The 26184-nt window shown below is 44.9% G+C and overlaps 2 protein-coding genes across 2 annotated transcripts in view; both read left to right on the forward strand.

The window, feature by feature from the left end:
* Positions 1–1250, forward strand: part of EPC2 (enhancer of polycomb homolog 2) — a 51030-nt gene extending 49780 nt beyond the window's left edge. Inside the window, exon 14 of the mRNA XM_082312785.1 lies at positions 262–1250. Coding sequence (XP_082168911.1) covers positions 262–334 — 73 coding nt within the window. The 3' untranslated portion in view covers positions 335–1250. The remainder of the gene's footprint in view (positions 1–261) is intronic.
* Positions 1251–10800: 9550 nt separating this feature from the next.
* The window catches only part of KIF5C (kinesin family member 5C), a gene marked incomplete at both ends in the record, with an annotated part of 78869 nt that continues 63485 nt past the window's right edge, over positions 10801–26184 (forward strand). Inside the window, one exon of the mRNA XM_082312073.1 lies at positions 10801–10926. Within this exon, the coding sequence (XP_082168199.1) occupies positions 10801–10926 (126 nt within the window). The remainder of the gene's footprint in view (positions 10927–26184) is intronic.

The raw sequence follows: 26184 nt of genomic DNA on the forward strand, positions 1-26184 counted from the left end.
AGTGCTCTCCTCCGTAATTCGGGCTGGTAATTTACGGTTAAATGCAGTGATCTTGTGGAAGGGGCTGTACTGTTCGTGGAGTAAAAGCAGTTCTTAAATGCCAGTCTCTAGTTTTAAACGATTTGTTTCTAGTGTACGTGTTAAGGTTTCTCCTGGATGTAGGCAACAGCTGTGTGAAAACACAGCGCGTGTAAGAAATTACTAAAACTGCGTAAGGAAATACGTTCTACCGGTAACTATGGAATATTTCTTTTCTTGCAGAGAGAACCATGAACCAGAACGACTGGGTTTAAATGGCATAGCAGAGACAACAGTAGCAATGGAAGTGACATAACCTCAAAGCAGTGTCTCAACCTGTGCTAATGGTGTAGTCATTTATATTCCAACTGAATGCAAAATACAGCACTCTGTGGATCACAGAGAACTAAAATGGACCTAAATGGACTATCATTATATCGTGTATAAGTCGATATATAGTGTAAATTTTGTAAAATTGGGAGAATCACTACCTTGTAAAATAGTTTATTTGTATCATCAATATTATTTCTGTTACTTGAATAGTAGATATTCATCATCATGCTTTTGCACTTGAATTTGCAACTGAATGGATTAAAAAATAATTCTTTAATGGGATCATGAGCATGAAATGGGATCCTGCATCACTTGTTTTAACTATTTATTTTGCCATGTTTACATTTTGTATCTTGTACAAATAAATCCAACTTTGTGTCTAAAAAAAAAAAAGTTAAAGATTCATAGCTAGGAGACAAAATTCTTGTAATTTTTTTCTAAAGGAAATGTAAAGTTTTCACTTGGTTCATTTTGTTTCACAATTTGACTAGATGGACTTTTTGGTAAATACTTTAGTGGCATTTCACTGTCAAATATGAAGTTCAAGGCAAAATAGTATTTTCTATTACTGTGCAGGGGAAAGGGATGGATCGATACATGCAAATTTAATGTAGTAACTCACTTTTCCATATATTTTGAATGTATATTTCTATTTATAATACCAGTTTATAAAAAATAATTACACAGGAAAAAAACTGACTAGGAAAATTATGCATCTAGCACATATAAAACTGTGCAGATATGAGAAAATTTTCAACTGATGACATTTTATCTGAAGACTGCATATTTTAACCGGCTTTAAAACTGTAACACACCACATAAAGAATATTTTACCAGGTATGTATTGCATTATATATCATTGCAATAATTAATTATTGGATGTCTAGATATCGAGCCATCCCAGGTGGTGGGGGGGAGGGAGGGTTGTGGCAAGATTGTCTTTTCAATTTTGGAGAGTTTTCCTGTGGCTACAAGGCAAGTAACGGGTTGGAAAAAGTCTGACTGTAAGCGTTGGACACCTTCGTAGTGTAGTGTTTTAGTGACTTTTTTTATACGGTTCTTGTAAATTAGATATGTGTAGTGGTGTTTCAGAATGTTTGTTTATGCACTAGTTCAGACAACTTTCCCTGTTACTTGTTCTTGATAACTGAAAACTGCAGGGAAATAAAAATACATATCAAAACATGGACATGTTGCATATGTGTTTATTTCACAATGTGCAAGCAACAGAAGTGTAAATTTTAGAGGATATATTAGTGGTCTTTTGATGACTTTGACCACAGCATATGCACTTTTTTCCAAAAGGCTTCGGTTTCTGTGATTATTTCCTGTGCTTCCAGTATACAGCAGGGGAGGGATGGTCCGGTAGTTGGGACCCGAGACCTGGCAGTAATACGGACGAGACGGTTTCTTGTTCTGCCAAAGAGGCTTCGGGTAGAATAATTTGAATTTTCTGCTGTTTGGTTCTCCACCTATAATTATAATTTGCATAGTGTTTCTGTATTTCTTATAAATCCTGGAGTCCCGGAGGTTGGAAGGAACCTCAGGATGTTGTCTAGTCCAGCCCCCACCCTGCCCCGAAAAAGTCAAGATATGATTTGCCTACATGTCCTGCAGTCAGTGTATTATTTTTCCTCTTAGCTTTTTATATAGAAGAGCTATTTTTAATCTTAAGTTGTGTTTAAACATGTTTCGTCTTACATTCTGTAAGTTAAAAGTTCTGACAGTTAAAAACACTTGCAGAGCTTTAAATACTGGGAGCTTGTCAGAAACTCGGGATGTCTAAAATTAACCATTTTTTGCTTAACCGATGCTTTATTTTCTACTCAGTATGCAGTCCATAAGGAGAGATGATAATCGATTATATCTGCTGAGAACAGGCAGAGGAAGCCACGGCGCTTCAGTGTCGGCGCCGGGGTGAGGCGGGGTGTGATGGCAGGGCCGGGGGTGTCAGCACACGGGGGAGCCCCCGCGCAAGGGCGTGCTCGTTGGCCGCTCTTCCCGCATCGTGCCTTCGGTGGAACTGCCGCTTCCTGATAAATTGTTCTTTACACGGACGTGGTCTTTTCACGTATGTCTGAGGCTTTCTGTAGAACTAGGTTCGTTTCTGGGAATGACTGTGATCGATGTAGTCTGAAGTATGAATGCATTTATTTTATTTTTTTTTTGGAAGGGAGAATTGTTGCAAAACTGAGTGTGAAAGAGAAAAAAGAAGTTATTCTCCTTGATCTATAAAAATAACGTTGCTTCTCTAACATATCCCCAAAATCCTTTTGAGGTTTAATGAAAATGTGAAGTCATTTCTCCTGCAGATTGAAAGTCGTACACTTACCAAATGACAGCTACCGAGCTCTGTAGTACAGACTTCTCACTACAAACGTAGGTCACTTTCATGGTAAATTGGACCAAAAAATGTCTCTAAGATTGCTGCGTATCTGTGACTTGGTATAGTCTAATCCTCATATAATTACTTAGAAACTCCAGCTAAAGGTTTTTTAACTTTTAATAGATTCTGGAAAAATGTGAGGTGGAGAAAAGGATTTCCTAAACTCCAAAGGCTACGTGGTAAGCGTGCCGTGTGTTGAATGAGTTTCATTGAAAGGATTAGTATTGACGTAGCTTTACAGTAAAGTAAAACCATAATAGTCGTCTTAAGAATTTCTAGCAATTAATCGTGTGCCTCAAGTGCAAGAAAAGGAGAGTGATGAGTAATACTGTAGTCCATAGAAATCTTCATTTAAAAAAAAAAAAAAAGAGGAAGGGAGTGTTGTCAGAAAGTCTTCTGCTTTCGCCTGAGACTGGCATACAGCAGGGAATGCCAATGACTGAGGTATTTTTGTGCGCTGTTTTAAAAGTGTGTGTTGAGGATATGACATTCTTCTTTTTTAATTCCCCCATTTGAACGTCGTGCATAGCTGCACTGTGATTTGAATTGTGATTTCTGCTTTATTACGTGTTAGGGAGTGTTGTTCAGGTAACACTTCTGAAGGTAGTTTATCTAGAGCAATTGACGCTGGACTTGAAGTGTAATGTGCGCAGTTTTCCCTTAAATGTCGGCTACTAGAAAATGGTGATTCTTTTTCTAATAAGGTTTATCTAATGTATTTCATCTATAGATTGACTAGAGTTTTGGTATGTGTTTAATTGTAGGCATCTTGTTTCTAATTGTGCTGTAGGGCTTTTCCTCCCCTCTCCAAACAACATCTAAACAATACCCTACTCTGTTTGCAGAGCCATCCCTTTTCTTTAATCCTCTACAATAGACGGCATGTGCGGGTTTTTTCCCCTTCCAAACAAGAACGCAGTTACTCAGTTACTGCAGCCCTTTGCTGCTTTCCTGAGGCTCTGACTTTGAGACCCCTTTTCCTTCCCTGATAGCCCATTTTCCTCTACTGCCTCCAGCTCCTCGGTGGAGAACGACAGGAATGTTTCCTATTTTCCTTATTACAGTAACTGTGATTTTTTTTTTTTTTTTTTTTTTTGAAGCAGAATCCGCAGACGTTTCAGCCTTCCAGGAGGTGACTGATTTATCCTGAAGCGGACTCGGCATCGTGCTGGCAGCTAGTCAGCCTTCCTCTCCGTTTCCAGTATTACTCAGGAAGAACTGCTCAGACCTCGAGAATAGTGTCTCCTGGTAGAAATCCACATCTTCAAACAGGAAAGCTCCGAAGGCTACAGCAAACCAAACGCTCTCTATACAGGACTGTCATCTCAACGGGCTTCCTGGGTTTGACTTCAGAGAAATGGTTTCAAATCTCACTTCCCTATTTCTTCTAGGTTTTGCAATATTCAGACTTACTCTTAGAAGAATGGAGAATAACCTTCCTAAGTTAAAGCACGTCTTCACAGTAAACTGCTGCTTGCGGAAGAAGAAGAAGGGAAAGGCATCTCTGTAGTAGGGAGAGGAGATGTTTCCTGCCTAGCAGCAGGCCCTGGCAGCGTAAGTTGGGTTAGCTCTTAGGATCCAAGTGTTTGCATTTGAACGAAGGCACATGGTGGATAACTGGTTTTCTTCTGATCTAATCAATTAATGATGTGGGGAGCATGAGATACGGGCAATTGCTGTCTGTGAGCCAGAGCAGCCCCGGCTCAGTTTACTCTCCCAGGAAAGCCAGCCAGACCGGGCAACATGAGGACAGGGGTACGTTGGCCTGTGGAGCCCCACTGTGGAGCCGCTCGTACCCGGGAAGCCCCCTAAAGCAGGAGGCAGCTGCTTGGGAGGGGGTTTCTCGGGAAAAGAACGGGCAGTTTTAGGGTACAGGCGGTGTTACTTGAAGCCAGGGCGCGCCGTGCGCCAGGAGGTGGTAGGGACTGGGGGTAGGTGGGGAGCGGATCCACAGCGAGGGCTGGCGTGCTTCCCAGCATGCCCTGCCCTAACTGCCTTGTCCGGGAGCGTGCTGCTTGGCTTCGGCAGAGGTCACGTTACGGATGCCCCGCTACGTTGCTCTAGCCCACGTAGAGACGGAGCAGCCCTTCAGCTATTTGCAGAGCGCCTAAACACATTTAATGGCAGCATTTCCCTTGTAGGCCAGTGGTAACGTGTGAGAATAGCATACGTATGAAATGGGAATAGATTGGGGTAATTTTCTTCACAAAGCTTTACTTAAATGGCCAGAAGGAGAACGTAAAGATGCGCTTCTGACAGAATGTAATACTGATTTCATTTCTATTGGGTAAGAAAGTCCACTGGCTAAGAATATGAGCTTGGAGCAGGCTGCAATTCTTACATGTACATTATTCTGTCCTTTCAAGCACCTCGCTCACCAAGCGCGGAACTTGTGTGCCTTGTGCTGCTGCTAGTGAGTACGGAGCCTCCTAGGAGTGACTTCACAACACTTGCAGGTGGCTTCTGTTAACTGGCTGACGGCAGTTTGCATCTTGCATCTTCACCCAGTGTGTAAGGGAAGACCTGGGAATGCCAGCCTCCTACTTGCAGGAGCCCAACGGCAGCGTCTGGAGCTGGGTGATGCGAGGTTCTCGCTTGCCCCTGCAGTGGTTCGATTGCGTGCCGTCCTGCTGCAGTGACGGTCAGTGCCCAGAATGACATTCCCGAACATGGGAATGTTTGTTTCTGAAGTGCCTTTCTGGTATATGGAGGGAAAAAGGAGTTTCAGGTCAAGTTCCCCGTTTTCTCAGTGACTTTGCTTGTTTCCAAGTCACTTAGTGTATCTTAAAATGCAGAGTAATGTTTTTTCTGTGTGCGCTTCAGATTTTTTTTTAATGGTGTAATGTCAAAAAATTAATGAAGAACACCCACGCCAATTACGTTTTGCTATGAATTTAGCCCCGTTTAATCACGGTCTGTATTGTCACCCAGTAACTACAGTTTAAAGAAAAAAATACATAAATGCATGTTGTTGGAACAGGACTAAAATCTGAAAACTAAAAGGGAATAACTGTGGAGCAACTGAGCTGCTTCCCGAACGGGGGCTGTCCCCGCTCCTTTCTCTGAATATCAGCATCATCTTCCCATCCGTGCTCCATGCGTAGCAGTGCTGAAAGCGGTGGTCCCTCTGCCAACTGAGGAACCGATGTAGCGCGACCCGGCGTCCCGCCCAGCCTCCCCAGGGCGAGTGGATGTGCAGGCAGGAAGAGGCGCGATGGCCCGAAATCTCCTGGGCAGAGAATCTGTGATGTCTTGAGCCCCGCCGGTGTGCCAGAGTAGCCTTTCCCCTCTACCCCAGTCCCACGGCTTTTTCCCAAAGTTGGGATTGTTTCTGTCACTAAGAATGGGAAAATCTGTTTAGTCTGATCTGGCTTCAATCCATTACACACTGATTTAACTCTAATACAAATGTAATTACACAGGGAGGATAATGTAGAAAGATCAATTAGAGAGCAAGGGGCAAATGAAGGAGGGAGGCAATTAATTACGGCTATACTACAGCAGATAACGATAAGAGAAAATGTCTAACAGAACTGATATATCAGCCTAAATCCTCTTGTGTGGCAGGAGTGCACAACCACTTCCTTGGAGTTCTGACAGACCAAATGAAAAGACTCTGACCGCAGCACCATACGTGCTGTATCACACTCTGGCAAGATCTTATCTGTTCAGGAATGTCTGTAAAAATAAACGAGTCCTGTGCCTGTCAGCTGCTGAACTCTCCTAAGGACAGCAGAAAGAAGTTAAGGGGGCACGAGTTGATCAACTGACCAAGGCGAGGCACGATTCCTAGTCACACTTTCAAAACCTCGGTCGCAGCTCGGACCCAATTGCCGACGGAGATGCGCGGCCCCGCTTCAGCAAGCTGCGGCGTGGCCCCGGGTGCCCCGAGTTCCCCCTGGGGGTGGGCTGGTGGCAGCTGGCTGTGAACCGAGGGCAGCCTGGTGCTCCCTTTCCCACCACGGCTGTTTCTGCCTCACCGACTCTTCCTGAATTAACGTGATTTCATTGAACCCTGCCCTGCGGATAAAGCGATGCTTAAAATAACATCGTCCCCCATCTTCCTGATGATGATCTGACTAGACTAGTTGTCCTGGTTTTAAATCAGCAGCTGTGTAAGTGACACCAGAAGATGGCATCATCTGCCTGCAATGCTGTTTAACTCTTTCTGCCTCTTCATGCATAAAGGTTTTTTTGACAATGGACATGTTCTCCCTCGCAACAGAATTCGGTGTGGAGGCTTTGCGTTTCAGGGTTGTGTATTTTTAGTGGGTTCGGGGTTCTTTGGTTGGGATTTTTACGATTGCTTTATTGCTTCCTATAGTTAAGGAAGACAAATCTTTTTTATTCTTTTTTTTTCAAGTTACAGTCCTTTCATTTGGGTAATATGAAAGGACTGTAACTTGGAAAAACACTTTGAGTATTGAATAATCAACTAAAATATTTTACCACTTTGTATAAAACAGCAAAAATCAATTTATTTATTTTTAACAAACCCATTTTTTATAGGTGGGTTAACACGATATATATGACTATGCATAATGTGGATAATTTATATGAAGACTGGGGTTTATGTGTGTACTTAACATACTTATATGTATACTTTAAGCATATATTGAAGTGTTTTGCAAATCAGAAGCAACGGCTGCTCTTAAGCTCCCTGCTAGCATAGCTCGAACATTTTCCGATGGAGAATGTTGGCCGGCAGTACTCCATTTCCAAATCTGACCTTCCTGTGGAAGTGCGAGGAAGGAACCCCTCTGGCCCCTGATCCCCAAAGAAATCATTACCTGTCCGATCAAAGGAGATCTCGCTTCTGGGATAATCAGCGTGGGTGACCGCGAGTGGCAGTTATGCAGATCCTATACGTTTTGCTATCAAATTTTTCCTTTGCCTGGACAAATGGTCTCGTGGCCCGGTCTCTCCTGAACTACGTCTCCTTGCCTTTGGTGATGCGTGGGTATGCAGATGAGCTTGTTTCTGTGTCTCGGTTCCTCCTAGCTGCCTTCTCAGCACTCTCTAGCTCATTTTGTTGCCTATTCTTCAGTCTTCGGCTTCCTTCTTTTTTTTTTTTTTTTTTTAAATTCTGTTAAACACTTTATGTTCTAGCTTTGTAAACATTTTCCCTGATGCACCCCTAACAGTGTCTTCTGGTGTGTGCGGCACATAAACAATCCTTGACATTTAAAATTGCTTTTTGTCATGGGGCCCCCACCCGTTTTGGTACCTCCTGGAAGAAATCTTTTATCACCCCTTTACCTGTAGACGTATCTCAGCACTGATGACACAAGCATATCGTGAAATTTCATCTTGATGGCCATTGCTGAGACACCAGGATCAATGGAATCGACATCAAAGCCGCTCTCCCTGCTGATAAGCTGTGCCCCTGGCCAGCACTGGTGTCTGTTCACTGCACTGAATTGTTAAAGACAGCAGAAATTCAACCCTGTTGTTCTCTTTCTCCTGAAGCGCCTTCCCAACTCCAAAGCTCATTCCTGGAGCCCAGAAGCAAGGAAAGGAAGCAATATTCTTTTGGCTCTGGGGTAGGAAATTGTTTTTTTTTTTCGTTTCTGAAATGCCCAGGAATATTCTGAAATGCCCACTTCTGAATATTCCCATATTTCCATGGGACCACCTCCCTCTCAGCACCCCCTTTTTGCTGTTGTTCAGAACCTCTATCACACGCCCCCTCCTTGGTTTTCCCGCAGCCTGAGCAGTTTGGCTGTATTGGCAGCTCATCGACAGAGACATGGAATCTCCTTGTCGTCCCTGTTCACCCCAGTCTTCGAGGAGGGGATTTGTTATTCCTCTTGGAGATCTCTGACATCCCGGGCTGTTTAGTGAACTGTCCCAGCTGAGGCTGGCTCAGCTTGAGAATTTCTTCAGGAGCAATCAGAACTCGTTGTCAAACCGTATCTAATGGCCAGGGTGATTTAAACCGTGGACTTTGCATCTAGCTGGAGAACTTGCCCCGCAGTTGTGGGAAAATAAGATGACATCAAGGTCTGATTTCTTTTGCATTTAAGCCAAGCAGAGCATAGCTGTAGTGGTGTTTCTTGTAAGTACACAAATCTGAAAAAAGCCACGGCTTCAGGAATGAAAGAAATTAATAATGATAATGCTTAAGATTACAGCAGCGGAGTATGACTCTTTCTGTATCTTGATAGCTCATGTTTTACGTGAAGCGGTTTCCCGATGAACTGTAAATCAGACCTTCCGTCAGGCACCCAGAACAGCCTGGAAGAAGCTCAGAAACTCAAGGAGGTTCTGATCACTCCTGAATCTGGCTGGAAACGAACGTTCCTACTGGGCTGCTTAACTCAGTAATCTGGTAATAAGTAGTAAAAATAGCAGCTTTGTGACAATGCGGTATTGTCTACAATACAGACAATGCAATATTGTTGGTGACAAAATTGCTAAGAAAAGATGGCTCTTCAGTGCATTCTCACTGATTGCAGATTATACCTACTCTAATAGGAAGATAGAGGTTTGCCTATCTTGCTCCAAAATGAGCTCTTGATAATGGAAAAAAATAAGGATTAAGTCCTTGAAACCGTTGTCTTTTATGACTAAGCCCCTACTTACTTGTCATGCCTTAACGAATTTGCTGTTCAGGGTAAAAGCTCGAAACATAAGAGAAATAAGAGGGCTAGATAATTGGTAATCCATGGGAATAAATCACATTATATAATAATGTCTTATCACATGCTGCACGTTGCTAACTGTCCCTGGTGTAATTGCTTTTAAGAAGGGCATGAGAGCCTTTGTAACTAGCCTGCTCTTCTCCCATCCGCATCAGGTAATGAGGACAACCCCTGTGGCTAGAAGAAAGGGAAATCTCTGTAGAAATGCCGAAGAACTGACCACTGTCATCTTAATTGTACGACCGGGGCTCATTTAATGAGAGCGGTACTCTGTTCTATTGGAGGAAACCAGTTTCAGAAGTTGCTGGGAGTTGCTGAAGTTCAGGGAATGTCTGCAACTTTCCAGAAGACAGCAACAGTTTGTTGCATTCATCTTTAAGCGATCTGGCTTCTTGCAGGGAGAAAATGATGGAAGAGGAGATTACATGCGGTATCAGACAACTGTAATCTAGCGAAATGAACCGGCCTTGGCACAGGGTTGGGGGCAGGAGGGTAAATTGAAGGTATTTTCAGCAGGTAAAGAAGAAACGTTGCCATGCTCTGTGTCAGAGCGCGAAGGGGGAGGAGGAGGAGGAGGAGGAGGAGGACTGCAACCCTGAAGTGCAGCAACAGGCTCCAGCCTTTGGCTTTCCCAGATGCTGATTCACTGGCTGCATCCTGCCAAACTTCTTGTAAATTGAACAAGGTCAAAGCGTCACCAGAGATACTCTTGCTTCTGCTTTTTCTCACAGAAAATAAGGGTAATGCAGCGAAGGGAAGGGCTGGTGTGACATCCCAGGAGTGCGTATCCTCTAACCTGGCCATAGATGGGGCTTGTGTGGGAGGCAAAGCGCGCGTTTCCAGTCCTCTCTCCTTGTCCCTGTCTTGTTTTCCCTGAGGGAGCAGCTGCAGCTGGAGGCCTAGCCCAGAAGAGAGCACCTACACTCAAAAAGGGAGCAGACAAAACCAGGTGGAAATGAAATACCTGTTTTTTAGGTTTGTTTTTTTTTGTTTTTGTTTTCTTTCATGTCGTTGGAGAGAGAGGCATAACCCCCAGTTAATTGCTCTGAATTATAAAAAAGGGCTAACCTGGCCGCTGTGGGGAGGGCTGGCGGCCGTGTGGCGGGGAAAGCCCGCTCTCCCGCCTTCCCGCCTTCGCGGCCGGGGGCGCCGCTGAGGGGGAGCCGTCAGGGACCGTTAGAGCCGTTAGAGCCGTTAGGACCGTTGGAGCCGTTGGCGGCCGCCACCTGCCGCGCGGACTACGCCTCCCGGCAGGCCCCGCGCACGTTGCGGCGCGGCGGCGGAGCCCCGGGGGCGCGGAGGGGGCTCGGCTCCGCCCGGCCCCGCCCCGCCCGCCCGCCCGGCGGCAGCAGGGCGTCTGCGGCACCTGCCCGGCGGAGCCCTCGCTCCCTGCGGCCGGCGCCCGCCCGCCCCGCCGAGATGGCGGATCCCGCCGAGTGCAGCATCAAAGTGATGTGCCGGTTCCGGCCCCTCAACGAGGCGGAGATCCTCCGGGGGGACAAATTCATCCCTAAATTCAAGGGCGAGGAGACGGTGGTCATCGGGGTGAGTCTGCCGCATCCCTCTCCCGCCTGCGCCGTGCCGTGCCGTGCCGGGGCCAGCACCCCCCTCCCCGGGGCCACCATCCCTCATCGCCGTCCCGCCGCCCGCAGGAGCCCCCCCCCCCCCGCCCCGCCGCCGCCGGGCCCCGCGCCCATTGTTCCCGCTGCGGCGGAGCGAGGGAGGGGCGGCGGCGCGGCGCTCCCGGCGGGGCCCGCTCCTCTCCGGCGGGGCTGGGCTCCCCCCTCACGGCGGGCGAGGGGCTCCGGGCTCCCCGCGGGGGTCGCGGCCCGGGGAGGGGTGGGGGCGCGGGGGCGGCCGCCGCTGCCGGCGCTGATGTCATGCCGGTGACTGGGCATGCTCGCCGCCGCTCCGCGGGGGCGGCCGTCCGCGCCTCCGCCGCGCCCCTGCGGCAGCCGCCGGGAGAGAAAGTTTTCCCGGTGCCCGGGGGGTGGGTGTGCGGTGGGATCCCCTTCGTCGGGGCCGCGCAGCATCCCCCGGCCCGCGCCGCGTCCCCCGCGGGCGCGGAGCCCTGCCAGGCCCGACAAAGCCGAGCCGGCGGCGAAACGCAGGGCTGCTCCCCGGGGCGAGCGGGGCCCGCGGCGGGGCGATGCGCTGTGCCCGTCCCGCACGGCGGCTGGTGGCGGCCGGGCAGCGCTGGCGGGACCCGCCGGGTCCCTGCGGAGCAGCCGGGGCACTGCATCAGCACCGCTAGTTCCAATGGCCCACGCGAGCTGACATTTTTCTTCTTTCCACTTAAAAAAAAATTAAACACTCAGTCACTACCGGCTTGCAGCAGCAACATACCCAAACTCCGCGTTTTCCCCGCGCTTTGTAGGGGATAGGCTGTTCGCAACAGCAAAGGCTTTAAAATGAACAAAGCGTGCGTGTATCTGGGCCCTCCGCGGTTCGGGATGTGGCTCCTTTGCTCAGCGTTTAACATGGCGCAGCGCGTTCGTCAGCCTTGCACAGGAGAGTGCCGTTGCTTCTTGTTCCCGGAGCTGGAGCTTCCCGAAGCGGGAGTCTGGGTTGGGGTCGCCTTCAGGGGTCTGCTGGTGCTGGGTTTGGGGGGTGCACATGGACAATACCAGGCGCTTTAACTTGAGTTATATTTTTGGTTTACTGTCTAACCAGCCCATGGCGTTGGTGCTTTGCTTTATATATTGGTCTCCTGTGTCAAACCAATCATATGATCCATACTGTACTATGATAGAGATCTTAAAACTAATCGTTAATACAAAGAACGAGCAATTACTTGTACGATTTGTCAAGATTCTTATTAAAACCTTGAGTTTTTTAGAAACTTTTTTCATGAAAGTTGCAAAAGAGTTATGGAAAAGCAAGGAAAAAAATTAGTCAATTCTGGACATAAATGGCTAACTTGTTTTTCTTAATTTGCTTTTATTAAATGTTTTCTGTGTAGCCAAATTAACATTCTTTATTCAAAGGTTAAAGTCGTAACTCCCACAACAGTCTGTTAACAATAGAATAATCAAATTGGTTATCAATCTCAGTGGGCAATGGAAGGCTGTCTTTGGTCAACAAATATTTGGAAGGAAAGCGTAACTGTAGCACAGTCATTTGGATGTTTAAGAAACAAATGTCAGCAAATTCCCCTCCCCCCCTTAAATAAATAAACCCTCAGACATATTAAAAGTAGATCAAAATACATCTACTGTGAATCCGTTCACAGTGCTATCTTTTTAAGAGAAGTAGAATTTAGACTCCTTTTTTCCCCACCTATGTGAATGTGCAAATATATAATGCATCTTTGGCTATACAGTATCTGTTGTTTGGGAACACAGTAACCATGAGGCTTTGGAAAAGGTATTTATATCTCGCAGACAGGAGAGAATTCCTTTAGTAAAGGGAAAAAGGAAAAATAACAGCAACTGTCAATTTCCTGCCATGGCAGTTTAAAAAAATAGTTAAAAACAAGAAAAATGCATGTATTTATTTATATAAATGCACATAAATATTTATTTTTATAAGTATATTCAGTTTAGCAGGATCATTTTTGGGAGCTATTTGCCATCTTGAAAATCTAATCAGAAGCTTAGAGTATACCTTTCCTTTCCTTTCACAGGGCAAAATACAGGTCTGTTTTAGGTGCACGTTTTAGTCACCTCAACTGGTGCAATATGTCCTCAACTACAGCTGCTTTTTTTCAAAGAGAAACCATCCGGCTGGGGTTTTGTGGGGTTATTTGTAGTTTTGCAAGTGTAAATGAACACGAAAATCTTTCCATATTCTTTGTCTTCTTTATTGGCAGTATTGAGCTCGCTGGGCTTTGGTGTAACTTGATCTACAGTGGATGCCACTGCAGTGTGTTAGTAGAAAGCTGTACCGTTTGTTACTATTTACTGGTTTAGAGTGACTGCTTAGCTCCAACAAATAATGCCTGGCAGGGGGAAGGAATCCTAATTCTGGTGGAGGGCACTACCCGAGGAGGCTTCCTTCACGAAAAGCAGGATTTTAGTCTCCAAAAGCTCTTAGAAACATTACATAAAGCAAAAATAAACCAGAACCAAACACTTTTTTTTTGGTGTTTTGCTATAGCATTTGAAAAACACTGCAATGCAGCTCTTATTTTTGTTCCATAAAATATTGAAAAGAAAGGGGTTCAGTTAAAATAAACAAACGAACAAACAAAACCGTGCCCCCCCAGGAATTCTGCTATCTCATAAGAAAAATTAAAATAGATATTATTTAAAGGAAATGTCTATTTTTTTTGGACTAGTAAGCCTGAATAAATTTACTTTTCCTTCCCAACAAACAATTTTGGGGGAAATGCTTTCTTTCCGAACCTCCCACCATCGCCTCCCATTATACTTCTCTAGCGCCTTGGGTAGATTTTCCAACAAAAATTAAAGATCACGACTCAATGAGATGTCTTGACGACAAACAGCAATGAAGGAAGTTTAACAACTTAGTCTTGAGTTTCCCCATGATATCTTTCACGCCATGTATAAAGCTGTATCTCTGCAACGCCTGTGGTTGAGCGGTTCAGAGCTCTTTGTCAGGCAAGTCCTAGGGCAACGTCCTAACTCTGTTCAAACCAGTTAAACCCCTCCGAGTTGGGATTTGACCCAGTGTCTTATGTTCTGGCCTCTTCCATCCATCTTCATGTGCTTTGCACGTGCAAGGCAGTGAAGCATGGAAGATTAAAATGTCTTCCCTTAAATGTTCCTTTGGTTAAAAGAGAGAAAACCCACTGTATTTTGATTCTCCTTTAAAGTTTAAAATAGAAAAGCCTTTTAGATGTATCTCATCCTTAACCATGGCAGGAAAAGGCGACAGTGGTAAATCCATCTCCTTCTTTTGCGGTTAGCTACCCAACAGTCTCAACAGACTGCAGTTTCATTTTATGTTTCTGCTCCTCTGCAACCTCAAGGTGACTCTCTGATTGATTGTGTTGGCTGACATACCTAAAAATGTATTTTTCTAGCTGGCTTGCTTCTTATGGTCTTGTCGGAGAGCGTGGAGCTGTTTGCTGTAGTAAGCAACTGAGGCAGTCTTCTGGTGTGTGGTTTCTTCATGCTTCCCCCGTTCCTCCGAGTGCTTTTATTCCTGAGCATCTGCAAAGGAAGGATGCAGAGAGGCTCAGCACCTGGTGGGATGCTCTCCCTGAGGATACTTTTCTGGTTTAGGTTTATGGGGGAGAGTGCTTCCAGCCCTTTTCCCCCTCCCCTGTTGTAAACAATAGAGGAATTTAGTTGTGAAGGAGTATTTTCACCTCCTTTCTCTGTTAGGACTAGAGCGACCGCTTCCCTTTTAGTGCAAGGCTGATCCGAAACTGATTTTTGAGGCAAATATCTCCTATTTAGAAAGGAGAAGATCTAAAACGAGTCTTTCTAGCCAGCTCGGAAACCTCATGTTAATATTACCAGAAAGAGGATAAAAGACTCTTCATTCTGGTTGTCAGCTGCTTTTTGAGCTGCAGCATGAGGGCATGTGTAAAGCCCGGCTTAGCAGGAGCTGCTGAGCACTGCAGTTCTCTGCTGTGCGCTCGGTGTCAGGCGGGCAGCGCAGAGCCTTCCTCAGCCCCTCGCTGCCTGCGCTGGGGGGCTTTAGCCTAACTCTGCACCAGCTCCCGCAGCAAACCGCCCGTGGGAAAACCAGCGGAGAGCTACAGGGTAAACGGGAGGGTCCCTGCAGGATCGTGCTTTACTCACATGGGGGAAAACGCTGTTATTTCATCCACGAAACATTGCACATAATTAACTTCTGTGCCTAAAACCAAACAAAAATGTCATCACCTGATGCTCTGCTGTTGTGCAATGGTCGTTGCTGTTTTGCAGTGTCATATTCCATGAAGTAGAAACAAACAAAAATTGATGGCTGATTCCTGAGGTGGAATCTGAGCAGGGTTGTGGGGGTTTTTTAATACTTTCTGCTGTAAGTACTGTTTGGAACGTTGCCTTGTGGAGAGATTCTCCGTTAATTCCATCCCTAGAATATTTGGATATGTTTTACCTTTTATTTCATGTCCTCCAGTAAAGTCAGTAGAGTTTGTACTAATGACAAAAGTCATGTTCTTAAGTCCCTCCTGTACAGACATCTCTGTAGGCTGTTAAGCAGTTGTCACTTAGTGGTTAAGACAGACTCACAAAAAACCCCTGGGATAACAGATAAATAACTAGTTAAAAAAAAAAATATTAAAAATCCACTCTGCTGCACGGCTTTTTTCATGGGGCGTGGTACACCGTGCTTCTAACAAAAGCCAAGCATCCATCTCTACCTTAAAATGCACAGCAATTCTGCTTACGGAGGGTTTGTTCATGACGTGTCTATAAATATCTTTTATAAAAAGCTCATACCGGTTTGATGTAGGATGTGAAGTGAGATGGGTCTTCTGTCTTGGTGTAAGATATGTCAGTGGATACACAGCATGTCATTTTCGTAGCAGAAGGCTTAATCTGGGAACCCAGTGCTTGCTTTGTCTCCCAGCATCCTTGGTGTGTTTTCCAGTTCTGCTCAGCTCTCCTTTGCCAGTGAAGACTGAGCAAGTTTTGTATGGAAGCTTTTGCGAAGGGCTGTGGTGAGATACAAGTAGCTGGCATAGCTAAGCACGACATTTATATGGAATCGATGGTATCTGAAGACACCAAGAGCTGACAAATACCTTTGTGGGAGCTGTTTCTTTCAGAAGTGTTGCTAATCCTCCTACACCCTAAGATTTTCCTGTACCCTGGCATGAGCTGAGAATGTCTCTAACCTGCTGCATTTTCCTGTTTTGTGGATGAGATGAACCACGTGCTCATTCCCCTGTGGCTTTGGGCTATGTTGCTTTCAGGTCAGACTATTTCCAGAGCAGCAGCAGCACAAGACTGACAGATCTGGCACTTGCTTTTTTTGGGTGATTTCTCTCAGGAGCTTAAGCCAGTAGGTATCTCGGGAAGAAGCAGAAGCCTGTAGATCATAGCATGTTGCTGTTCATTTGGGAAGGAACAAATACAAGATGATTCCGCTGGGTCCGGATGGCTTTTCGGTGCCTTGCAGGAGAAATTATTTCATTTACTGAAGAACTGCTGTGATAGCCATTCAGGGAGCTGCTCGCGTGCTTGATTTTTAAAGAGAGTAGTTGTTTTCTTAAAGCATACTGCTGTGCTTCACGCTTACTTTCAGACGCTTGGGTAGAAGGTTAAAATCATGGGACAGACGAGATGACCAGCAGGGTAGTTTATTGGTTCTGTTTGTACAGTGTGTTGGCTAAAAAATAAAACTGTTCTGGATCTGATTATCAAGAAATACAATACATTTATTTCTTGACACAGCGATACTTTCATAAAGCACTGAAGCAAATGTAACGTACAGTATTACTTAATCTCCTGTAATGTAAGTCAGTTGAAAAAGTCTTGAGAAGGGCTTGCAAAAAAGTCTCCAAGCTTCTCCAAACCCCAGACATTCTCCTTCTCCACCTTTGCGTCTGCCCAGTCCCATAATGCGGGCTGGGTCGGTATGGGACAGGGGGACAGCTTTCCTACGGAAACACTGCGGGTTTGCACGGCGATTTGGCACACGCAGAGCTTCGAAACATGGCACAGGGGCAGAGCGGGGCATTGTTCAGAGGGCAGCGAGTGCCTGGAGGAGCAACGCCCTCGCGTCTGCCCGAGCCCCGTGCGTAGTGACACTCTGGGGGGTTCCCCAGGCGGCACCACACGTTTTGGGATGAGCAGCAGCCCATTCGGCTCCCGGGACTCTGCTGGCACCACACCAGTTTGCTAAGATGCTCCTGAGACAGAGGTACTTTCCTCCCAGCTAAGGTTCGAAGCAAAATCCTTGGCTTGTTAAATGCTGCTCGGCACGTTCCTGATAGATTTGAGCACAGATAGCCACTTCTGCGGGGACAGTGTGGTTTGGGGGTTCTGTTTGTTTCTTTTCTGAATCCTCTGCTGTTTCTCTTCTGGAAGGGATAGTCTTTCAAGCTTGTCTGTAAGTGCTGAACTGGGGGAAAATTATTCAACGCGGATCGATGGGTACTTCTTGGACAAAGTTGTACGCGTATGTGCTTTTCTGTTTTCTAAAAATGTAGTGAGAAATAAGGTGTGAGAATAGCTTCTATTTATTGTTGGTGGTGCTAGAAAGATGATTTACTCAAAATACAAAGCTTATTATTTTTTCACCAGAGCAGTTTCCCTTTTGTGTCTCCTCAGGGCATTGAAGGCTTTTTTTATCTTTTTCTAATCCCGTTTGGATATCTTTCTCTAAAAACATCTTCATCCTGCAAAGCTATCCTGTCAAAAACATGGCTTCCTACTTAAAGCTTTGAAACTTAAAATATAGATATTTTTCAACAAGATAGTCAAACAACTGGAAAATGCAGTCTCATGCCAGTCTCAGTGTTGTCTTATTTCCCTCTGGTAGCTCCTGCAGGATGCCTCTGGTTTAGAGCAGAAGGTTTCGGCTGTCGGGCATCTGTACTCGCGCCCCGCGTTCCCACTTGTTGCAGTCTTTGTTTCCTTCCCCTGAGATGCGGTAGTTAGTCACTGCTGTTTGGATTCATTTTTGCAAATGGCTGTTCGGGCTGGTACAGTCAGATTTATCGGTATTTGGGGAAGTCTGGGAGTACTTTTTTTTCGTGCATCACTGGAGATGATTTTCTCCTGAAGCTTTCTGCCCTAAACGAAGGCTTAACATGCAGTGAGGAAGCTGTTAGGGAGTGATGCGTACTTACATCTCCACATATCGTTTCAGTGTTTCAAACTGTGCCAGAAGAATAAAAGCCGTTACAAAAGATAAAATGAAGGATGACATGCCACTTAGAAGTCTTTAATATTAACATGCTTTTCTCTGTAGTGTTTTTTTGAGAATTGGGGTGGGGGAGGAATGCTTCCATAAAAACAGATACTTAGGCGGAGGGATTATTTAATTTAGTTTTTCTTGACGGTTTTTAACTAGACTGCTGGCACCCTTGGCCTTACCTTTGTGTCCTTCCTGTTATCATTAAAGTGACTCACCTTAGGATTTGTTTTCTTCCAAATTTACTGGTTCTGAAATGCCTAATGTGTCTCCAGGCAGTAACACACGTTTCTAACGCTGTAACCAGCGTTATCTGAGCAAGCTGCAGAGCTGCAACACCTGCAGATCTCACAACTGTGTTTTCTTAAAGGCGGGCTTTTCCTTCCACTGAGGACAATGTTAAGTGAAAATTAAATATCTTGCGTCATCAGCATTTGTCTGTTCTTTTGTTTGAAGATGTCAGTGTGCATAAATTGAGCTGTGCTGTTCATCGGTAATACCGTACGTGTAGGGGAAAGGGGAGCTGTGGACACGTGCTGAAAAGGGGGCAGTGGCATAGAAGGAACGAGTGAACGGGGTGATCTGTTCTCTGCTTGGAAAAGAAACTCACATAATCCAATTTCCACCTATTAGCTTCCGTGGCTTGGGACGGTCTGGTTGCTGATGCATTTCTTGTTAAATTCTGGCTGGTTTAGTTGAATACAAAAGTGCATTTGGAATTTGGCATGAATGTTTTCATCAAAAGATCTCTTCTACACAAGGGGATTTATTTGTGGTTTCGTTTTTTTTTCTTAACATAGACAGCAGTCCTGAGCACAGGATGTTTTGTGTCTGTTTTTGTTGGGTCACTTTGAGCTTGATGTGTTTTGTCTTATTGTAGCCCAACAAAACCCAACACAATTACCTACCAACTGCTTTCAGACCCTTTACTTTCCCTCTTTTGTTTGCTTTTGTGTTGCTGCAGCCTTTTAAAACTCAGAGGTCATGCCAAGGTAAGACTCATTCTGAAAAGTTATTTACCAAGATACTCGGATGACTTAAAAAACCTTTATCTGTGCGGGAATGAGTCTTGGTTCAGGGTCTGCTCTCAATTCTCTGCATTGTTGAGAACCAGGATGCTGCAGGGTGAGGCAGCAGAGCTCTGCTTCGGCAGTGGGCAGAAAAACGAAGGGACATTGGATCCAGGTTATTTGAGACAACAGCCTGGGTGTGCAATACTGGGTTATCTGTGCTTCAGCTGACGCTGCGGGTCTAGAAGCAGAAAAGTGATTTAGAGTTGCTCGGTATTTGCTTGACACTTTTGACTTGACTGCGGTGTTGCCAATGTTTTGTTTTTCCAGCTCCACTGGAAGGTACACACGGGATGATGGTGCTTGTCTGTGTGATGGCTTTGTGAAGTGGGAAAATACCTTTATTCAAGTTTATTGGTTTTGGAGTGTGAAAATATTGCAACCTTAAAAAAAACAAAACAAAACCAACACAACAGCAAAAAAGCTTTTACCTCAAGATATCCAACATGGGATCCTTCAGAATCTTAAAGATGTGGAGTCACAGGCATGCTATTTCTGATGGATTCCTGGTTTTACTCATCTACTGGAAAGAGCCAAGCTGTTTCTATATATTTATGGTCTCTTTGATTCTTGACTTTTTATGGGATGTCCTGCAAATGCATGTGATTGTTATCAGATTCCCATTATAATATCAATAATTGGTCCCATGACAGCTTCAGAAAATGCATATTTTCACATTATGAGATAGAGTCTGATAGAAACCAAGAATGTTGGATTTTTTTTTTCCCTGTGAAAAATGAGTATTCAGAGATAAGAACTTAAATATTTAATAGTGGTCCTCTTAGATGTCTTTCCTAAAAGTGATTCGTTTTTTCAGTGCTTCACTCTCTGCTAAAAGAAATCTTACTCTGCTACCTCATTACAATGATGGATAGGAGAGGCTCTTGGTTGGTGTAAGAGACTCTCCTCTGGGTCAGGGAGCAGTAGGATTCTTGAAAACCTGTGGCAGTTTTGAAGCTGTTGTTAAACATTTCTGTTGCGTGAGGAGGATGCGATACTGAAAAACACATCTTATATGTCAAATGGCCCAAAGGCTTGCAATAACTTTTGCTGTACTCCTGAACACAATATTCCTGAATTTACTTAGACCTTGTTGCTATGACACAGTCTTTTCTATTTAATTGTCCTTGTGGCAGCCTGTGAGGTAAAGAAGACTTCTTATTTTGGGGGGTGAAAGTTGACTTTTAAAGTCACATTGGGAATCTACAGGGAAGTTGAGTCTCTGATACGCAAGTATCGTTCTGACTGCTAAATTATGCCTTCACTTAGCAAAGAACGTGCAGGAGACCATTATCTGAATTGGGGTAACTGGGTTAGCGAATACTTTTAGCAAACCTGTTAACAGAAGTCGGATTTTTCTGCAGTTGTAATCTCTTTTCTTGACTATACAGTTCTCCTGAATAGCTTCAATCTCTGTATTTAGGCCAACAGTAAGATGTGGATAATGCTGCAACTTCTCACAGAGCTTTGAGATTTTATATTGTTCACTTCATAATAATCTGTTCCAAAAATCTACTGAGGAAAGTAATCTGGCTTTTTTTTAATACATTGCTCTGTCGTACAAATAGCGGAGCAGCTGTACTTGCAGGCGCTAGAGTATCTATGTATGTGTCTGTACGTCTATTGGGCTAGTTCATAACATGCAGGCATGTTCCATCAAGAGGTGCTTGTGGCTCCTTCAGCTGGAGCAGGCACAGCAAATGTATACGTCTTGCCTTGTTCGCTGTGTACCTGGCAGAATTTGCTGATGGCTTGATCAATGCCGCGTACCCTTTTGAACGCAATGACTTCTGTGACCCTGGGAAGCCACGCTACTCCCAGGTTTTACTGCTGATGCTCTTAGTAGCTGTTTCGGTTACACGGCAAGCGCAGTTGTCTGCAGCCATACAGCTCAGTCCTCTCCAACTGCAGCAGTCAATTCCTCTTTAACAGCCCAACACTGATTTTTGTCACCATAGAAATCATACAAAATGCCACTACTGAAGACTGACCTGTTAGTCTCAACCTGCTGCTCCCATGTCATATCCATCCTCTACTTCTCTCCCCTTTTACATTACCTTTTATTTTTTTCCACTCTTTTTTTAATATTACATTTTGTTTGGTTTTTCTCCTCTTAGAAGCTATCTGTATGCTTTCTTATTTTCTTACCGCTTTCTGGGTCAACCATAAACACCCAGTGGAAAACTCTGCTGTCATTTGATAAACGGATTGGCTTGACTATTTTTCACTTTATGGTATCTTTTACAATTTAACTTCAAAGCAAAGCACTTCAATGATACAAACAAATCTTAAAGCAAAGTTAATCTTGCTACACAGAAGCACATGTTTCTTTACACTTGAGAAAGATGTTTGCATATATTGGTAATAGAGGATTTATTCTGTCCATTGCTTGCTTTATGTGCAGCGCAGATTCTCTGAGTATTATAGAATAACCTTAGCCATAAACTGCAAACAAAACTGTTGCCAGCATAAACAATTTATTTTAATTGTACCATATGTGATCACTGAGCTGTGAAGCACTGCGGAAGATTGTTATTCCCTCTTTCTGTGCGGGAGGAAGGTAGGACTCTGCTGCTAAGAGCTGAAGGAAAATGGAAGCACCTCCAGTGGTTTTGTAGCGAGTGTATTGTGTGAGCCAGCGCCAGAGCTGGGAAAACGACTGAGAAATGGAAGCCCCTGGTTGTCAGTGCCCGGCTCGGGAAACACGCGACTCGCCTGCAGAACCGCTCCCTTTTGGGGAAAAAAATGCTGAGATGAGTCACTGCTATTGCCATCCTCTAATCAAGGTGTTTGAAGGGCTGCTTATCTGAGATGGCTACCAGTACCTGTAGGTGCAGGAAGTGCAGACCTGGCTGCTCCGTCGGAGCGGTGAGAAGCGCTGCCTTCAGCAGCCATCCAGGCTGCTCATCCTCGTGGCCGAAGGACGGGAGCTGCGCAGGGGATCCCGCTCCCGGTGCTGCCTGCGGTGCTTCTTGAAGGCTGGCTGTGTGCAGAGCTAGTGGAGAGGCTTAGTGATGTGGTTGTTTTCTAGAAGTAGACTAAACTATTGCCCTGTTTTTGATTTATTTTATTTTTTTTTTAAAATTCACTTTTGTCAGAATTGGTCAATAGCCTGTCACTTAATATAGGACTTATGTTTTTCTGAGTGAACTCTTTCCTTCTTAAGTTTTATGATATGAACGTGTGCTATTTCAGCAACGGCAGTACTATATGAATGTATAGTTTTAACTGAGCTGAGTACATTGCTCTTCTGGCTTGATGCAATTCTTAATCTGCTCACCTTGGTAGAGCCTGCATTTGGCCTGTTTTGGATTCAGACTTTGTACTGGAACTGAACAAACCTGGATTTGCCTTGCAAGTGACCTTAGGCTCATCAGCTCTTTGGTCCCTTGTTTATACAATGGAAATACTCCTCCTTTTTCTCTTGTCTGTTATTAGGTTTGGTGGTTTAAATTTCAGGGTTTTCTGATTTTTGGTACTATGGTACCTGCCGTTACACACTTCAGTTTCATTTTGAGAAAGTCATTTGGGACCTGCTTTTTAAAGAGCAGGAAGCCTGAAAGCTGAAGCAGCTGCCCGTCTGTTTAGTCTTGCTGGTGGATGTGGGAATTCAGAGCAATTATTCTGCCTTGGAGAGAGGTACCTTCTGTTTTTAGGATTTGGAGTCCCTTGCTGTGTATTTCTAAAGAGCCATTGGTAACTGTATAGATGTATTTCTACTGCAGGCAATGGCTGAACGGTGTGAACGCAGTCGTAGGCGTGCAGGGGCAAACGCTGGAGCCCCGCTGCTCCTCCGACTCCCGAGCGGCAGCAGGAGCTCCCGCTGAGAGCCATGTAGGGGCAACGACGGCAGCACTGTCCTGCTGCTACAGCTCTGATCCTGCGCTGGGCTTTTTTCCCCCCCCCCCCACTATCATCTGAGTGGAGCATTGCTAATAAAGATGCCTCGTTGCCCTGGATGTGTGCGGTAGGCAGTGCTCAGCCTCTCTAGGTAAGCTGCTGCGAAGGGAAGGCGGGCAGCTCCTTTTTGCTGCCGCTGCACGCTTGGTGTGTCTGGGAAAAGGTACCCCTCCTCTTGAGGGGGTACGGGGCAGAAGGGCCAGCCGGAGAGGAGACTGTGTTCGTTTACCAGTTATCTCCAGGGCTGAGCTGGTTTGTGTAACAAGAACTGCTTGCTTCTGATTTTTGCTTTTTGTTGTTATTAAAACCTGCCATTTGGAGTGGCATGGGTTTCAGAGATTTTGGGAACTAGGAACTGTAAATTGGAGAAACATCAAGGATGGGGAAGACAAGAGACCTCTGTGGCTTCAGGACCAAGGGGTCTGGGTTTTCTTTTTTTAATTGGAAATACTGCCAAGTGATGAGGGTGGCTGGAGGTTGAAGTCCGTCAGCAGAATGGCTTGTACTTCACAGGAGGAGCAACTGCTTATGCTGATGCAAATAAAAGGTCTTAGCGATTGTTTGCACCTTCCTTATCTTCTGCCAGTTGACAGCCCTGTGTCTTGCAGGTTTTGTTTGGTTCTGCTAGAGGGAAATAGGAATATGAATCATGATTGACATACGAGGCAGGTACTATGTTTATATGACTGTCATGTTATAGGTCATGGTCCTTTCTTCATCGTCCTTGCCACAGTGGGTCAAGGAACAGCACGGGGGCTTTCACTCACGTGTGTAAGCATTTAACACAATCACTTTTTGTGCCTCCTATAAGGGAATGGAGTGTGGCAGGCCAGATTGTACCTTGCTTTGAAGATTTGGGAAATGCAGAAGGAATATATCAGCATTACTAAATCTGATAATAGAATTACTGTCAGATAACTCCAGCCAGCATTGCCTGTTTCTGGATAATTTAGCAGAAAGTGGGTCTGGTCTGCTGATCTCATTGCTGTGCTGTTAGAAGAGATGTGCTGTATATGTAAGCTGTAATGCATTTCTAGCTGCAGGGAGGGCACGGGAAGGGGTTGTGAGCCAGAAAATCTATTTTTGCACTTAAAGAACCAAAAATTACCAAAGAAGGTCCAAGCAGTGCATTTCAAAAAGAAATTCTGCAGCTCTTTGTTCTTACAAAGTTCACAGGAGGATATTTTGGTGTGTGTGTGTTTTCACCAGCTCAATAATACCACTTTTATTCATATTATTTGGGTAACTGTTTGAGCTGTATTCTGTGTAGTAACACAATCAGAACCCCTTTGCCAGCTGTCCAGGAAAGCACAACTTGTCACCACAAATTTCTCAGTATGGGAGAAGTTGGCATAGGCATTCTTGCTACCAAATGCAAAGCCATTTGGAACGAGTTCTGCTTGAATTTTGAATGAGATGTAAACAATTCTGAATTTCTTGATGATTGACTGAATTTATCAGTGATGGATTAACTTACCTGAAATGCAAAAACCAAATTCTTAAATACTGTTTTCCTCCTGATAACTGGTACGAAAATGGAGGAGGAAGTAATTCTAGTTTGTAAGGCGTTGCGATGTCTTTGTAAGGATGCTTTTTTTTTGTCTCTACTTGTCTAATTACCTAATGTGGTTTTTATGAACTAGAGGTACAAATCAGAATGCCTGTACTGGAATAGGATTGCTGAGTATTACCAAACCAAGCACTGCAGTATCATGACCCTGCTCCCACAAATGTATGGGTTTTACAAATAGCATTGGGGTCTCTGTTTAACGGTTTCCTATTTAAGCTTTCCTAGCCCCCACTACATCAGAGACAGAATCCTTATTTTTTTATATAATTAAAAACTATGATTTTTATATAATTACTTGGCTGAAAATGCTTTAGCTTGAGGAAGACTAGATGATCAGTGCTAAAATTGTGAGATTTGCACATCAACTAAAACTGAGAGTTCTCCTTTTTTTTTCTCTCCAGCTAATGAGACGAGATATATAAGGAAATCAGCGCAACAAGCCAAGAAGCAGAAGCTTGTTGCTTGTAAGGTTATGGATGGGAGCGAGCAGGTTCCTCTTTATTCAGAGGGCACGGGTGGCAGGAACCGGTGCTCTTGCAGGCTCCAGCTGAAGCTCCAAGCGACCAGGCTTGTGCTTGGCCGGTGCCGGGCGGCTTTGTTCCTCCCGACGGGGAGCTGCCTCCTCTCTCCTCGACCCCTGCCTGTCTTCAGTTGGGTGAAATGGCAGCGGGAGAGGAAACTGGGCAAATTGAGATAAGAATCGGAAGAAAATGTAAAAGGAATCAATAGAAGTGTTGCCACAGTGAAAGGAGGTCAGCGATTTTGCAATGGGAATCAAAGTCTGTATGAAATGCTGCAGTTTCTGCATGTTCCTTCCTGGAAGATCTAATCTCGCTGCGTGGTATTATTAAATAAGCTTTTAGATGAGCATTTTACTTGCGAAGCATGGACGCCGGGCAGCCGTGGTCTGCCCCAGGTGCCAGAGAGTCCTCAGTACCGGAACGGAGAGAAACGGTGGATGCGCAGAAGCTCATCAAAATGGCCGCACTCGTGCATGGGGTCTCTGTTCTGTGAACGCTGTTCTCCGTCCATGTTTGAAGAGGTTTGTTGCCAGGAGCAACTTGTCTGCATTGCTCGGTGACAGGGTAATTGCTCTGCCTGCCTTGACATCTGAGCTTCTGTGAAGGCTCTTCCATGCTCCAATTGTAGCTGTTACTACAGTCGCTGAGATGCAGAGCCGAATATTTCCAATATACAACACGAGTCTAGGCTACAAGCAGTCAGGCTACAAAACAGAAGGTAATGGTAGGGCAGCTGTGCATCAAATATCTCTATAGATAAAACGAGATAACGCACTGCCCTGTGTGCTGCCCTTTCAGTTCTTCTTTTGAGTATCACTTTTCAATGGAAAAGGTAGAGGGAAGTACAGAAGTAGCGGTGCTCTCATTCTCCTTCCTTAATTCTCTGATGTGTTTTCAGTGCATGTGTTTTTAATTACATTGCACGAGAGGAGGCTGGGGCAGACTAGTGATAATGTTTCTG

The sequence above is a fragment of the Platalea leucorodia genome (genome assembly GCF_965183815.1).
Source record: "Platalea leucorodia genome assembly, chromosome: 5".
NCBI lineage: Eukaryota > Metazoa > Chordata > Aves > Pelecaniformes > Threskiornithidae > Platalea > Platalea leucorodia.